This window comes from Littorina saxatilis, linkage group LG12 (genome assembly GCF_037325665.1).
Source record: "Littorina saxatilis isolate snail1 linkage group LG12, US_GU_Lsax_2.0, whole genome shotgun sequence".
NCBI classification, from domain to species: Eukaryota; Metazoa; Mollusca; class Gastropoda; order Littorinimorpha; family Littorinidae; genus Littorina; species Littorina saxatilis.
In genome coordinates, this window is record NC_090256.1 from 6,165,894 (window position 1) to 6,179,616 (window position 13,723).

At 43.8% G+C, this 13,723-nt stretch overlaps 1 protein-coding gene across 1 annotated transcript in view; it reads left to right on the forward strand.

The window, feature by feature from the left end:
• Window positions 1–13,723, forward strand: part of LOC138981137 (cilia- and flagella-associated protein 46-like) — a 130,067-nt gene that overhangs the window by 15,457 nt on the left and 100,887 nt on the right. Inside the window, exons 7-13 of the mRNA XM_070353974.1 lie at window positions 6,063–6,157; window positions 6,644–6,853; window positions 7,195–7,272; window positions 7,790–7,807; window positions 9,919–10,018; window positions 11,289–11,387; window positions 11,894–12,084. Coding sequence (XP_070210075.1) covers window positions 6,063–6,157; window positions 6,644–6,853; window positions 7,195–7,272; window positions 7,790–7,807; window positions 9,919–10,018; window positions 11,289–11,387; window positions 11,894–12,084 — 791 coding nt within the window. The remainder of the gene's footprint in view (window positions 1–6,062; window positions 6,158–6,643; window positions 6,854–7,194; window positions 7,273–7,789; window positions 7,808–9,918; window positions 10,019–11,288; window positions 11,388–11,893; window positions 12,085–13,723) is intronic.

Consider the following 13,723-nt stretch of genomic DNA (forward strand, 5'->3'; position numbering starts at 1 on the left):
TTAGCAATCTGCTATCTATGTGAGTTGCGTAAGAATATGTAATTTAATATAAAATTTCAAAAGTAAATTTTCATTTAATTAATATACTTACCAACTCACATATCGAATTCCCTCCCACCCATCCCCGCAATTTGTATAAAGGGATATGGGTTTCAGAACGGAATGAGTATTACCGGTATACAGCCTGCGCATGCGCGGGCACCGGTAGGGGAGATAACTACCACGGATCATGCCTTATATGGCAGGTGGTTTTTGTTTTAGAGTTATCTCCCCATGTTACCATGTAAGAGTGCTTCAATGTCTTAGCAACCAAACGAAGTTATTGCTATCTATGTGAGTTGGTAAGTATATTAATTAAATGAAAATTTACTTTTGAAATTTTATATTTACTTGTACGTGAAATTTACACCCATTAAATTACATATCTTACCCAACTCACATATAGCAATTAACTCTAGTTCAGTGCTGGTAACGCTGTACGCATCCCCTTGGTAACAAGGGAAGCCCCTCTAAAAAAAGAGTGACCAATACCCATAAGGCCATATTAATACATACTTCCGACTTCCGTATGCGCGCGCATACGCCGCCATATGCATCATTCCATACTCAGCGAGCAGTGGGACTGGTCGTGTTTTTGTACGCTCTGGCTGTGTTCAGCCATCTGTCACTTCGTCTACGGACTTGGTCACTTACCTCTTGGTATCTTCTTGCTTGTCTTATCGTCTCTTCATGTTGAGGTGAGATCTTTCTGTTTTTTGCTTGTGTTTGTGGGCGTTTTTGACCTTAAATTGAACTTGTGAAATTTTCTTGTTTACAAAATTTTTCGTGAGTTGTTTTTGGTCATGGCGGTTAACGCCAAGAAGCGGCAGTTGTCTAAACGAGTAACTGCTGGTTCTCCGCCGATAAAGTAAACACCTGGGAAAGCAAAGGCTTCCGGACAGGCTTGTGTTTCGGTTCATGTACTGTCTTGGCAAAAAATATCGATGTTTTGGTCGTCATGCCTCTTACTCCGTTTTTGACGGCTAAACCTTTAGACAAGGTTTCTCCTGTGGATAAGCCCGCTTAGGCTTCCTTAGTTTATGTGTTTCCCGGTCGTGCGTCTGCGGACGTGGCGACATTGTTGCTCTCTTTAAGTTCACAGGTTTCTTCCTTGGCGGGGGAGATCGCTTCCACGCGGGCGGAGATGCGTTCGCTTCCGGTGTGACGGGGGTTTCGTCTCTTGCCAACGTTCGCCTGCGCCGTTTGCTACTGTGTCTCAGGATGATGTTCATGCGGAAGGGGATGATGGGACCACGCCTTCGCTTGTGGCCTGTGTTCCGGTTCCCGGTGGTTCACACCAGTTTAAAGGTATGTTTTCTACCCAAGTACCCGGGTTCTCCGGGGAAAGGGTAGAGCGTCTCCAAGAGAAAGTAACTCCGGGCTCTGGCTTTGTGGGTGAAAGTTCCGAAGCTGAGGCTGGCTCTGACTGCATTGGCAGCAGGTCGGTGGCGGTTAGGAACCTTGGAGAGCGAACGGAAGATTTGCGCAACCAACCGCTTCTTTAGATTGTGGTACGGGTGTGCGTCTTTCGCTTCCGCCCGGGGGGCAGGAAGAGAACAGTATAGCTGGCTCTTTGTTTGACTATGGGAGTCAAGCAGGGGGTCAGCTTCCGGATGGCACGGGAGTGCCTGACGGCTGTTCAGAAGACGGTGCTTCCGCGGAGGTGGTTGCACTGAATTCAAATTGCCGTTTAGGCTGTCAAGTGCAGTGGCACTGGTGGCTTAAGCGGCTTCAAGGTACAATAGGATCTTCTGGTGCATGTTTAGGCATCCGGTTGGTTCTGATTTTTGCCAATCCATGGCCGATTTTGCTAACGCTTTTTCGGCTGTGGCTTCCGGTTGCAGGATGGTATAGCCTTCTGCCGTTAACACTGTGGTGTTGGTAGTTGGCGCTCATCAGTCTTCGGCTTTCGGTTCCGTTGTTGCGGTTCCTCTGCTGTTACTCAGGCTGAATCCACTTCCTTTTCCAGGCTTTCAGCTGGTATGAGGCAGGTGGATGGAATATCCTTTCGGAGTTCCGGCTTTTGGGAAATTTGTTCCGAACCTTTCCCTTTTGGCAAGTGTTGCTTTTTCGGGATTGGTTCCGGCTCTCATCCTTTTGTAGATGGTTGGAATACCACTGTACAGGTTGATGAGGATTTGGAAGACTAAGCTTCTGGGGCAGATGGAGACGCCTCTTCGTTGACTTTCAGCGAAGCTGCCATCTTTGTTTACATGGATGGCAGAGGTTACTACGCGCTTTTTCCCTGTAGGGTTAGCGGTAGCATTGTCATCTGCCTTTTCTCCTCCATCTTTTTTGGCGTGTCTTGCTCCTTCTTAGGATCAATTTGCGAACTCAATCGATGCTTTTCCCCCATCTCTGCCTTTGTTGGCATCTCAGGGGGAAGCTCATACTTCAGCTTTGCCGCGTTTTGCGCATTTTCAGCTGACCTGAGCCTTTTTTTAGGGAATCTTAGAACGTTATGTTCTTGGATTCTCTGTTGGGGTCGTTTGGGCTTGTGAAATTTGTTTTTTCACAATTGAGGCTCCTTTGTTACCACTTCCTTTGTGGGCAACGCTCGGCTTAGCTCCTGCGGTGGCGGGGCTTTAGCTTGCGTCATCTGCTCAAGCAGCGCGTCACGCGCTGATCGCTTTCCGTAGGCTTCGGTTTACTCCAAGCTTAAGAACGTAGTTTTTTCGTTTGCTTTTTCTACGGAACCGCCACCGGGTTCCCCGGAATTGGCGAACATCCGTCTGGATGTTAATAGCAAGGAGTGACTGTCTCTCTGTCAGAACAAGGATCTCCTGGCTATGTTTCATTATGGCCGCACTCCTTTACATTTACCGCTTTTTAACAAATCTTGTTTCTGCGCTCTCTCGTGCGCGGTTACGTCCTATCTGGATATTTTTGTGTTCCGTCAGGACGCGGATATGAAGGATGTAGCTTTGCTTTTAGCCTGGGTGTAGGTCTCTTTCAAAAAGGTTTGTTCTTTTGGCGAGACTTTAATCTCTTCTTTTCTTGAAGGTTCCTCTTTGTGAGTTCGCTTCTATGCACAGGGATTCTTCTCTATCTTAAAAGCTCACTGCAGAAGGAAAGCGCACGGCAGGCCTTGGCTTTTTATTGTTTTCAAATAAAGTCTTCAGGCTCGCCGTTCTCGACTTTATCTTTTGTCTCCTTACCCTCGCGTTCGTGGCAGGGTTCTGTGTCTAATAGCCACCTTTCTTCCCCCTGAGACAAGTTAGCGGTGGGTGTTGGTAGGCACACAAAAGCACGCTTTCTTTCACACTTGTGGCAGTTATGTCAACTGGAAGTTAGTTCTCGGCATCACTCTTCTTTCGCCTTTGTGTTTAACACAGCGGCTGGGGGGGATTAGGTTTCCCTCTTTGTGGGGGGAGACACGGGTGCCTCCCTTTTGGTTCTCTTTCATGGTTCGTTTGGTATTTCAGAGCTTCAGGGTTCTGATCTTTTTTCTAAGTCATACGTTTGTTGAGCCGTTTTTGGATCTCTTGGAGATTGTGCAAGCGGCCCTTGATAGAAGTTCTTTACTCCAGGTGTAACTGGGAGTGCAGGGCTGGAGCACGTTAGATGTCTAAGGCTTCTCAGCTTTTATAGGACCCTTTGTGGTCTGTTGGGGGTTAAGCAATAGAACAAAGGGTTGGAACATGTGTTGTTTCAAGCAGACAACTCCACAGGGGGCTTTTCTCATCGAGAAAAGGGGGTCTCTCACTCCCTATCGCTTCCTCACGGAACATGAGAGGGTTTGGTGGTTTTACCATCACGAGATCTTTTTAGCAGCGAAGTACCTTCATGAGAGTCTCTATGACTGGGCGGACTCTCTAAGTCTGTCGGCCAAATGGCCACTTGGAGCAGACTCTCTTTGACCACGTGTTTTTGTTCCTTAGGGGGAATGGGAGAAATTTCTAATAATGAGTTTTTGCCTTTTGGTACTATCGCCTTTTGCTTATCTTCGTCGCCCGACTGCCGGGCATGGAAATTTTTACTCTTGTTTTACTTTGAGCGGCCTGCCGGTCGCACAATTTGGGCCCGTTCTTTTTGGGTTGCCAGACCTCGTTAGGCTGGCAAGAGGGCTTCGGTTTTGCTCACACTCGTTTCTCACGGGTGTCTACTGTAGGATATTTTTTTGAGTTGCTCGGGCTCTTCTGCCCGTCAACTCTGGACTGGTACTTGTTTTGTTGTCTGGCTTGGAACAGATGGCTTATGTTTTAACGGATAGAACTCCTCTTCTCTCGGTACAATGAAGGTGGCGAGCCACCTATTTTGGTTTTCCGTTCTTTTTCTCCCACGTCTTTGTTTAAGACTTTATGTGATATCAGTTTCACTGAGACAGCTCGGTGCTAATTTTTCTCTTGGTGGCTTTATAACCAGCAAGTTTAAGAGGGCCTACTTTAGGCGTGCTGAAAGCTGATCTTCAGTCCTTTCTCGGACTTTGCTCCTAGTTTTAGGGTTTTTGTGATTGGATTCTTTGACTCTTTTACTTAACTAGCCTTGCTGATCAACACGGAAATCGGGCATGCTTACTCGGGTAGCTTCTGTGAGAAGTGGGAGTAAGTGTTTTTTCTGCTAATTTTGCTATAGACAGATTTTCGGAGAAAGACTGATCTATGGCATTTAGGTTTCTTTTGGGTTTTCTGGCATATAAGCGGAATCTGGAGTTACCAACTTTGATTCACCGTTCAAATCTTAATCACTATTTTGGCTCCCCTAGAGCCATATTTAGCCTTTTGGTCTGTTCGAGTTTTGAAGTTTTTTTCTGACTTGCACGGATTGCTTGAGATCATTAAATCTAAGGGCTCTTGTTCTTATCTTTCTGCTTCGTCGCCCTTTAACCTTGAACGGTTATATACGACGTTAAACACTGATTAATTTATATAAAGGAAGAAAGAATGTCTTTCAACTTTGGTAGGGGTAATGACTTGTTGAGGTCAACCTTGCCTATTTGGACTGCCACAGTGTTCAGGTATGCCTTCAAGTGGTGGCAGTAGATAGGGGGGGGGGGGGGGCAGTCAGTCAGTCCTCCCCCTTCGAACAGCACGGACTCTATATTCCTTTCTTGAGTTTTTTTATGGCTCTTGGAGATTCTGATGTACATTTTTGTACGGTTATAGCCCTCCACAGTTTTCCGTTAAGGACTCTGCACACTAGATCGGAATCTCAGGAACTTCTTTTTATCTCACTCGTTATGGTGCGCTTTAAAGACATCTCGAGAGTAGTGTTAGCCAATTGGGTCTCCACCATAGTTAGACAAGTTTATGTATGGTGGCAGAGTCAGGCAGGGGATGTCAGGGCAGTTTTGCCCTTTACTACAGCTAGGCCTCACGGGGCAAGAGATTGGGCTTCTACTCTAGCTGTTCTTCGATTTGGTCTCCTGGCAGAACTGTGTTCTTGAGTCGGCTTGCTGGCTTTTTGGAAAGGTTTTTCTTTGGTGTTTATCTCAGAGATGCCTATGCATTGAGATAGGATGTGTTTCTGGGTTACCTGCTCTGTTAGCGGCAGGACAGATTCTCAATTCCTGATTGGGTTAGGTGCCCTCCACCTATAGTAGCAATCTGCTATATGTGAGTTGGGTAAGATATGTAATTTAATTAAAAATTTTAGTAATAAATTTTCATTTGATTAATATACTTACCCAACTCACATCGTTTATTCCCTCCCGCCTCCCCGCTGTGGGGGGTGGATTTCTAAAAAAGGGGAGTGAGTTGGGCTTCGTTTGGAATGATGCATATGGCGGCGTATGCGCGCGCATACGGAAGTCGGAAGTATGTATTAATATGGCCTTATGGGTATTGGTCACTCTTTTTTTAGAGGGGCTTCCCTTGTTACCAAGGGGATGCGTACAGCGTTACCAGCACTGAACTAGAGTTAATTGCTATATGTGAGTTGGGTAAGTATATTAATCAAATGAAAATTTATTACTAAAATTTTTAATTTACTTGTACGTGAAATTTACACCCTACTTGTACGTGAAATTTACACACAACTATAAATATGAAAACAAATAATATTCATGTTGCTTTATTCATCAGGTCCGCAACCAGTTGGTGGAATCTGCCAAACTGCACAAGGATGTCAAAACTTCTCCAGAACTCTCTGTCTTCTACAAAATCTGCAAACTGAAAAAGTAAGCAATCTTTGGCCGTGTTGTGTATTGATGCTGAATATTCTGTGTTGTTTTTCTTAATTTTCTTGTTTGTGTGTGTGTTTTAATGAAATGGTGTTCATTCTAAATGGATTATGAAACAGGGTTCGAGCAAACTGGTTGGTATGGCCATTGCAGGAGAAGCCACATGTACTGGTAGTCTTCGGCACAGTGAAACAACACCTCTCTATCAATCCCCCCCCCCCCAACCCCCACACCCAACTCGAGCCCCCATCATCATTGTTTTCAGACCGTCAAACATAATGAGCAAATACGGTGTTACAAAGGAAGGGGTTTGAAAATCGAGGTAATTAAATCAACAGATTTTATGAAGAGTAAATCTTAGAACATGACATCTAAGGGGGGGGGGGGGGGGGGGGGGGTAGGGGGGGTCCTACTGTACTGAGGGGCATCAACTTGATCAAGGCAATATTTTCAATGTTGTCATAACGTTCACCTCCTGTACAGCTCCATGGAACAGGAAGAGTCCAGGGAGTACCACATGGACCTCTCCAACATCCTGACTCAGATCGGAGTGACACAGACTCATTCCACTGCGTCACTGGAGCGCCAGTCTCGCAAGGACAACAAGACCACCAGTGGCCGTCGCTCACCTAGCGCTCAGAGCATCTTGCCCACTGGAGAGGAGGAGCGGGGCACAGGGGGCGCCATCTCAAAGTATTACAGCGAACTCTCCATTTAAACACTTCAAAGATCTTTGAAAATCAGGCCTTGAAAAGGAGGGAGTCTTAAAATGGAGATAAATTTGCAGGCGTTATGGCCAAGGAAATGTGAGAAAAGCAAGGTCTGACAAGAGGGAAGTCTTGTATCATGGGGGTCTCAAAAGGGTTGTTTTTATTATTTTATGTTCAAACTAAAAGCATTGTGCAGATGTACAATAATGCCTGAAAGGGGTACCCCATGACACATTTGTGAAATATCCATTTGCATAGTTCACGTGGGTGATTTAAAAAAAATAGTTTTACAGAAGATGATGATGCTTCTGATGTTTTTTGTAGGAAAGGTGCCTCAAAGGGAGGAAGACGGACACCAACTCCCACAACCTCTAAAAAGTTGACCTCTGACAGTGCTGACAGGTAACTTTTTTTGCATGTGTGCCATTTAGATACTTAGTCAAGTTTATCTGTCGCACTTTATTACTTGAAGCACATTGTATTTTTTTTATGATAAAGAAACTGCTTGTTACTTAAATGTAGGGAATGTGTTCCTGTTGTGAATAACCCTTTCAGGTTAGTTAAATTATGGAACCTGCACATCATATATTGGTTGACTTAGAGTGCACATCTGTTTGTTGAAAAGTAAGCAGAGCATGTTCATTAGTTTTGCTATGCTCAAATGTTACGTACTTTAGTGTGTGTGTGTGTTTGTCTTTGTCTGTGTGTCCTTTACTGAGTGTATGTTGGAGTTCTGATGAGAGCGTTTGACAGAAAAATGTGAGGTAGTATTTTTCAGGATTATATAGAGTGAGCTGCCAAGCATGAATGCATCTGAAGAAAGAATCTTTTTTTGGTTAGAAATGACGGTATAATTTTGTTGGCAAATGTTTAATTACCACATTTGTTTGAATGGACTTCATTGTTTTACACTGTACAGATGTTATGGGATTACTTGGTAATTATTTGACTTTCTCACTACACTCCCCTTGCTTGTTAGTAGTTCGTAGATCAAACTGTGTTCAGATATAAGTTGCCATGGTGAATGATTTGTGTTTCAGTGAGGAGAACCTCTTAAGGTGCTTTATTTCAAAGTTGTCTCACAGATTTGTAGCACTGTCAACTTTGGTTGTAGATAGATCAAACTCACAATTGTTTTGTTTATGATTTATACTGTATTGTTTTTATTTTGTTCTCAATACCAGCAGCTGGTTTTAACTTTAAGTTATACTCTTTCGTGCTACTTTACTAGTTTTTCAGTGCGCGCGCAGTCCAGTATGTTTGCAGAACACTGAGTGGAATGCTTGTATTGTCAAGAGCCTATAAGTAAGACTAACCTTGTGAAGGAAAGGGAGCAGTTTTTTGTTTTGTTTTGTTTGTTAACTACAAAAAACCTACAAAGAAGATGTTACTTGAGTATTTTTATCATGAATTCAACACCATCCACTCGCCTGTTTTATTTAGACTCACATTTGGCCTGTTTTGTTTAGACTAACATTTGGCCTGTTTTGTTTAGACTAACATTTGGCCTGTTTTGGATCTTTTCTGTGTGTTTTTTTCTTTCACAGACACTCAAGCAGTAATTGAAGAAGGGATAACCATTGAAAGATATTAGCATTCTTGGTTTTGTTTCTTGTGGTGGTGGTGGGGGGGGGGGGGGGGGGGGGGAGTGAGCTGAATAAAAACATTAGGTCATGAGAAAAAGGAATTGGAAATGGAGGTAAGACATTATAAACAAGAAGTCTGAGAGTACATGAGTCCCTCCCTCAATGGGAGCAGGTTGATCATCGCTACCCCCCGCGGGTTAGGGGGAAGAATTTACCTGATGCTCCCCAGCATGTCGTAAGAGGCGACTAACGGATTCTGTTTCTCTTTTTACCCTTGTTAAGTGTTTCTTGTATAGAATATAGTCAATTTTTGTAAAGATTTTAGTCAAGCAGTATGTAAGAAATGTTAAGTCCTTTGTGCTGGAAACTTGCATTCTCCCAGTAAGGTAATATATTGTACTACGTTGCAAGCCCCTGGAGCAAATTTTTGATTAGTGCTTTTGTGAACAAGAAACAATTGACAAGTGGCTCTATCCCATCTCCCCCCTTTCCCAGTCGCGATATAACCTTCGTGGTTGAAAACGATGTTAAAAGGGGGGGGGGGGGGGGGGGGTGTCTTTAACATGTTTTACTGCTTACAATGTTTAACTCACTCCCTACGAACCACTGCTATCACAGTGGTCCCATGCACACCACTTCCCCACGAACCACTGCGATATCAGTGTTTGACCTTTGGATTTTTTTAGCTCAATGACGTCAATTTTTGTACGAAAATAGAGAGGCTGGCTCTCAAGTTTAACCAATCGTCTGCAAATTACCAAGCTAGTTTCACTTCTGTCTGCTGTAGAACGATGACGCGAGGTTTGATTTCGTACTCGCTGGCTTTGTGCAAATTTGCATAACAACAATGGCGTCTACCAGTACGACACGTGCTGAAACACTGCCACGTGCTGAAACACTGCTATCGCAGTGGTTCGTGGGGAAGTGGTGTGCATGGGACCACTGCGATAGCAGTGGTTCGTAGTGAGTGAGTAAACCACGCGAATTTGAAGTGATGGCCCTGCGTTCAGCGTAATTTTGATGCCAGAAAAAGGGTTATTTATACCCCCCACCTAAATCAGCTATTTTCTAAGTAAAACACTTGAAACTCTGCGCTGAAGGGCATCAACATTTCAACAGTAAACCCTGAAAGTTTCAAATATCTGTGTTGAGTACTTCTTTAGTAATGATTTTTTTACCAACTAATACAAATGGCCAGTATACAGTGGAAAGCATAGGAAAAATCGCACAGTAGGGAGTGAGTTAAATGTCTCTGTTCTGTGCATAATGAGGGAGTGTTTGAATAGAGGTAAAAGTACACATTTTGAACGAAATGATACAGAAATGGTCTTGACAGGGAGAAAGTTGTTCACTTTGGAAAGCATAACAAATTGTGTGTGTGTGCGTGCATGCTTGTGATAACAAGAAAGTCATTGACTATCCACCCATATGCAGTACTCACACGTCTGTGTCATGTGCACAGGCCCTTCCTGCTGCTGGAGGTGGGTCACCTGTGCCTGGACCTGGGCTTTGCTGACCTGGCCTCTGACTGTGCAGAGCACATGAAGACCTGCAATGTTAAGGTGATTGTCTGCACGTGTGCAAAGGCTGTTCACTGTTGTCTGTATGCATGTGTATTTCTCTTGTCCACAAACATCTGCCTTCAACAGATGGTGAAGATGGTAGGCAGAGGCACATCAGAAGGCGTTCTTTATTGGTCGTTATCCCCTCATGGGACCATTTTCTTCTAGAATTTGTTTTAGTCAGAGAAATATAGCAATGTACACTACATTGGGGTGTGCACGTTAAAGATCCCACGATTGATAAAAGGGTCTTTCCTGGCAAAGTTGTATAGGCATAGATAAAAAATGTCCACCAAAATACCCGTGTGACTTGGAATAATAGGCCGTGAAAAGTAGGATATGCGCCGAAATGGCTGTGATCTGCTGGTCGATGTGAATGCGTGATGTATTGTGTAAAAAATTCAATCTCACACGGCATAAATAGATCCCTGCGCCTTGAGTTGTGTACACATGCAGGCGTCTTTCTTTAGTCTCTGTCAGCCAAAGAAGCAATGACAAGTAGCTAAAATATTGTCGGCAAAACACCAAGACAGAGACTTGGCAATAACTCTCTATTATCTGATGCTGAGAAATACAACGCTTTTCAGTCTGAAAGTTTTCGCTGCAGTGGAATCCCTATTTTAAAACCTTAAGTCTGAGGAAATCAGGTCTTAAGGAGTCTTAAAAGTTGGGTAAACCATAGACCAAATAGCCTGGACCGCCAACTCGTCACGTGACCCTTCGAGGTTACGACGCTCGACTTTCAGGGGCGCTTAGCATCCGGTTTGAAAGGCCAGCGATTCAAAGACAGTGAAAAGAAAGCACTCTCCAGTTATTTGTGACAATGGGAGGTGACAATGAACTGGATTTTCCAAAACTCCAAACTAAACTTAACAAAACTCATCGAAAAACATGTTCCATATGCACTTTAGCTGAGTTTATTTTAGCATTTTCAGAACTTACCTCGGCAACTTCGTCCATGTTTACAATCGACACCGGATATGACATCCCCCTGATTTCTGAAAGGCCATGTAAGCGTAGGTTCCTAAATGCGAGAGGCCGCTACCTCGTAATAGAGAGAAAGAGCGGAGAGAGAGCAGTAATAAGTTGGCGGTCCAGGAGAAATGGTCTATGGGTAAACTTACAGAGGTCATAAAATCTGAGAAAACTGGGGTCTTGCATGAAAGGGGGTGACTCTTACACTGCAACAGAAAAGTTGGCACAGAGTGTAGAGAGCTACATAGGTCATGTTTTTCTGCATTTGATTCCTCTGTGTGCATGTGTTGTGCAGGAGCAAGGCTTTTACCTTCAGCTGGAGTTCCTCAATTGCCTCCTGATGGTCAAGAACCTGGGAGAGAAGCAGGAATCCTACCAGAAACCAGTGGTTGAGGTATATGTTGTTCTTTTATGCTTCTTTTTGAACTAACGATTTATCACTCTATAAATGGCATCATATTTGCTTCAGAACAAAATCAAGGCTGCAAGTTCCCATCTTGAAATTCTTGAAGTACAAAATGACTTCCTGATTGTTTTTCTGTTTTCAAGCTATGAAGGATGCAAGGATTGGAACAAATCAGAGCTAGATGGTCTCTTAGTTAATAAGCAGAGTTTTATATTTTGAAACTATTTAACATCTATCCATGCAAATCATCATAAATATAAACCATATGTTTTTCTTTAAAAACTATTCCAGAAGGCAAGTTAAAGAAATTATTGTAATAGCTTTGTTATTTTGATGTGCCGAGAACTGGGAATCTTCATTTTTTTTTATAATTATTATATTTTGAACTGCTTCCTGTTAGGACCAAGTTAAGAATTTGTGGTTTCTCAGCAAAAACTAAGAAAACAGAAGTCACCTTTTCTGATATCGAACTACCTTGATGATTTCCCTGCTAGCTGAGGCTGCAAGCCATCAAGCGATGCGAAGAGGCCATCATGAACGCGATTCGCTCCGGCGACCCCAATGTGATCCAGGCAGGGTGCGTGGCCCAGTGGAACCTGTGCCTGCCTCTCATCCAGCCTAACCTTCGGCGTCAAGTCCGCAAAGCTCTCACTCTCATCGCTGAGGCCCTTGAGGACATTCAGAGGTCAGTTCTTTACCTTACAGTATATGTGAAAAAATGAATATACCGTATTTTTCGGGTTACAAGGCGCTACAGCGCATAAGGCGCACCCCCTTCTTTTAACAAAAATTGTAATCCAGTCACCCATTGGGCGCAGGGGGCCGATAGGGCGCACCAAAATTGAAAAAGTATACCGGTAACAAACGGTCGAAGAATGAAAATAAGCCGCACATCAAAGGAAGAATACAGAGTGGAAATATGTGTGCTCTGTGTGTGCGGCGAGATCAAAGGCAGGTCCATTGTGATAGCTGGGTTGCCTTGTTTATAGACACTGACCTTCTTCCCAGGGGTCAATGACCCAGTTTTAGCTATGAGAGGTGGTTCCCCTGTCATATCTGAGAGAGGAAACACTTCCTGCACCGGGGTCAGTGACCGAGTTTAACCTATGGGGCGGTCTCTTTGATGTCTTGAGAGGAAACTTGGCCAGGGTAGTACCTAGTAGCTGAAACATGCATCATCACAAGTTGTTTGACTGGTACTCAGGCGGTCTCTTTGATTTTTTTCGTATTTCATACACGGATTAGGCGCTTTGTTATACAAGGCACAGGGGTCAAACTTGAGGAAAAAAGTCGCGCCTTATGACCCGGAAAATACGGTACACGGGTATATTAGCGCTGATGGGGCTTATGTCGACCAAAAGAGTGGGATTCCCTGTAGGTGGACTTCCTGTAGGGGGATTCCCTGTATACAGGGAATTCCACAATGTGGAGTTCCTGTAAGAAAGTAGGATACCGCTCAATCTTGTGCCAAGTGCGTGACTGCCATAAACCGATTTGAGTTACCTTAGCGTTACTTCCCCTTCCACAATGGCGATTCCACAGGAAAATCTGTTAGAATTCTTGAATTAGTGTGCAGTATGTCGTTATTACGAGTAATTTATTTTAGCTGCGTTTTCTTTCATTTAGTTATCGATTTAAACTTTTCTGAAATCAAAATTGCAAACCATACTCACTCGTCGCGATATAACCTTCGTGGTTGAAAACGACGTTAAACACCAAATAAAGAAAGAAACCATACTCAAATGTTTTAAGAAATACAAAAAAAGATCGAAAAACATCAAATTCTACCAATATTGCTAAGCATCACGTGACTTTCAGCGAGATCGGCGAAAACACTTACAGGAACTTCCACCTGTAGGATTCCCTGTATACACGGGTATATTAGCGCTGATGGGGTCTATGTCGACCAAAAGAGTGGGATTACCTCTAGGTGGACTTTCTGTAGGGGGTAAACTTATACGGAGAATCCCCCTTCAGGTAGTCTACCTACAGGGAATCCCACTCTTTTGGTCGACATAGACCCCATCAGCACTGGCTAGGGGTAGCAGGAGGCGTCCTCTATTTGGAGGTAATCCATCAGAGGGTCCTCTTGTTGCTGACCAGGTTTCTTCAGACTTCTTTATACCACAGTCTGTATAGTTTCTTATAATAATTTCATCCTCCATGAGTGATAAGGGTGTGCAAAAGGTGCAGCACACCCATTTTTGGTTTGAAAGGGTCGGCCTTAGTCTTGGTTAATGGTTTGAAAGGGTCGGCCTTAGTCTTGGTTAATGGTTTGAAAGGGTCGGCCTTAGTCTTGGTTAATGGTTTGAAAGGGTCGGCCT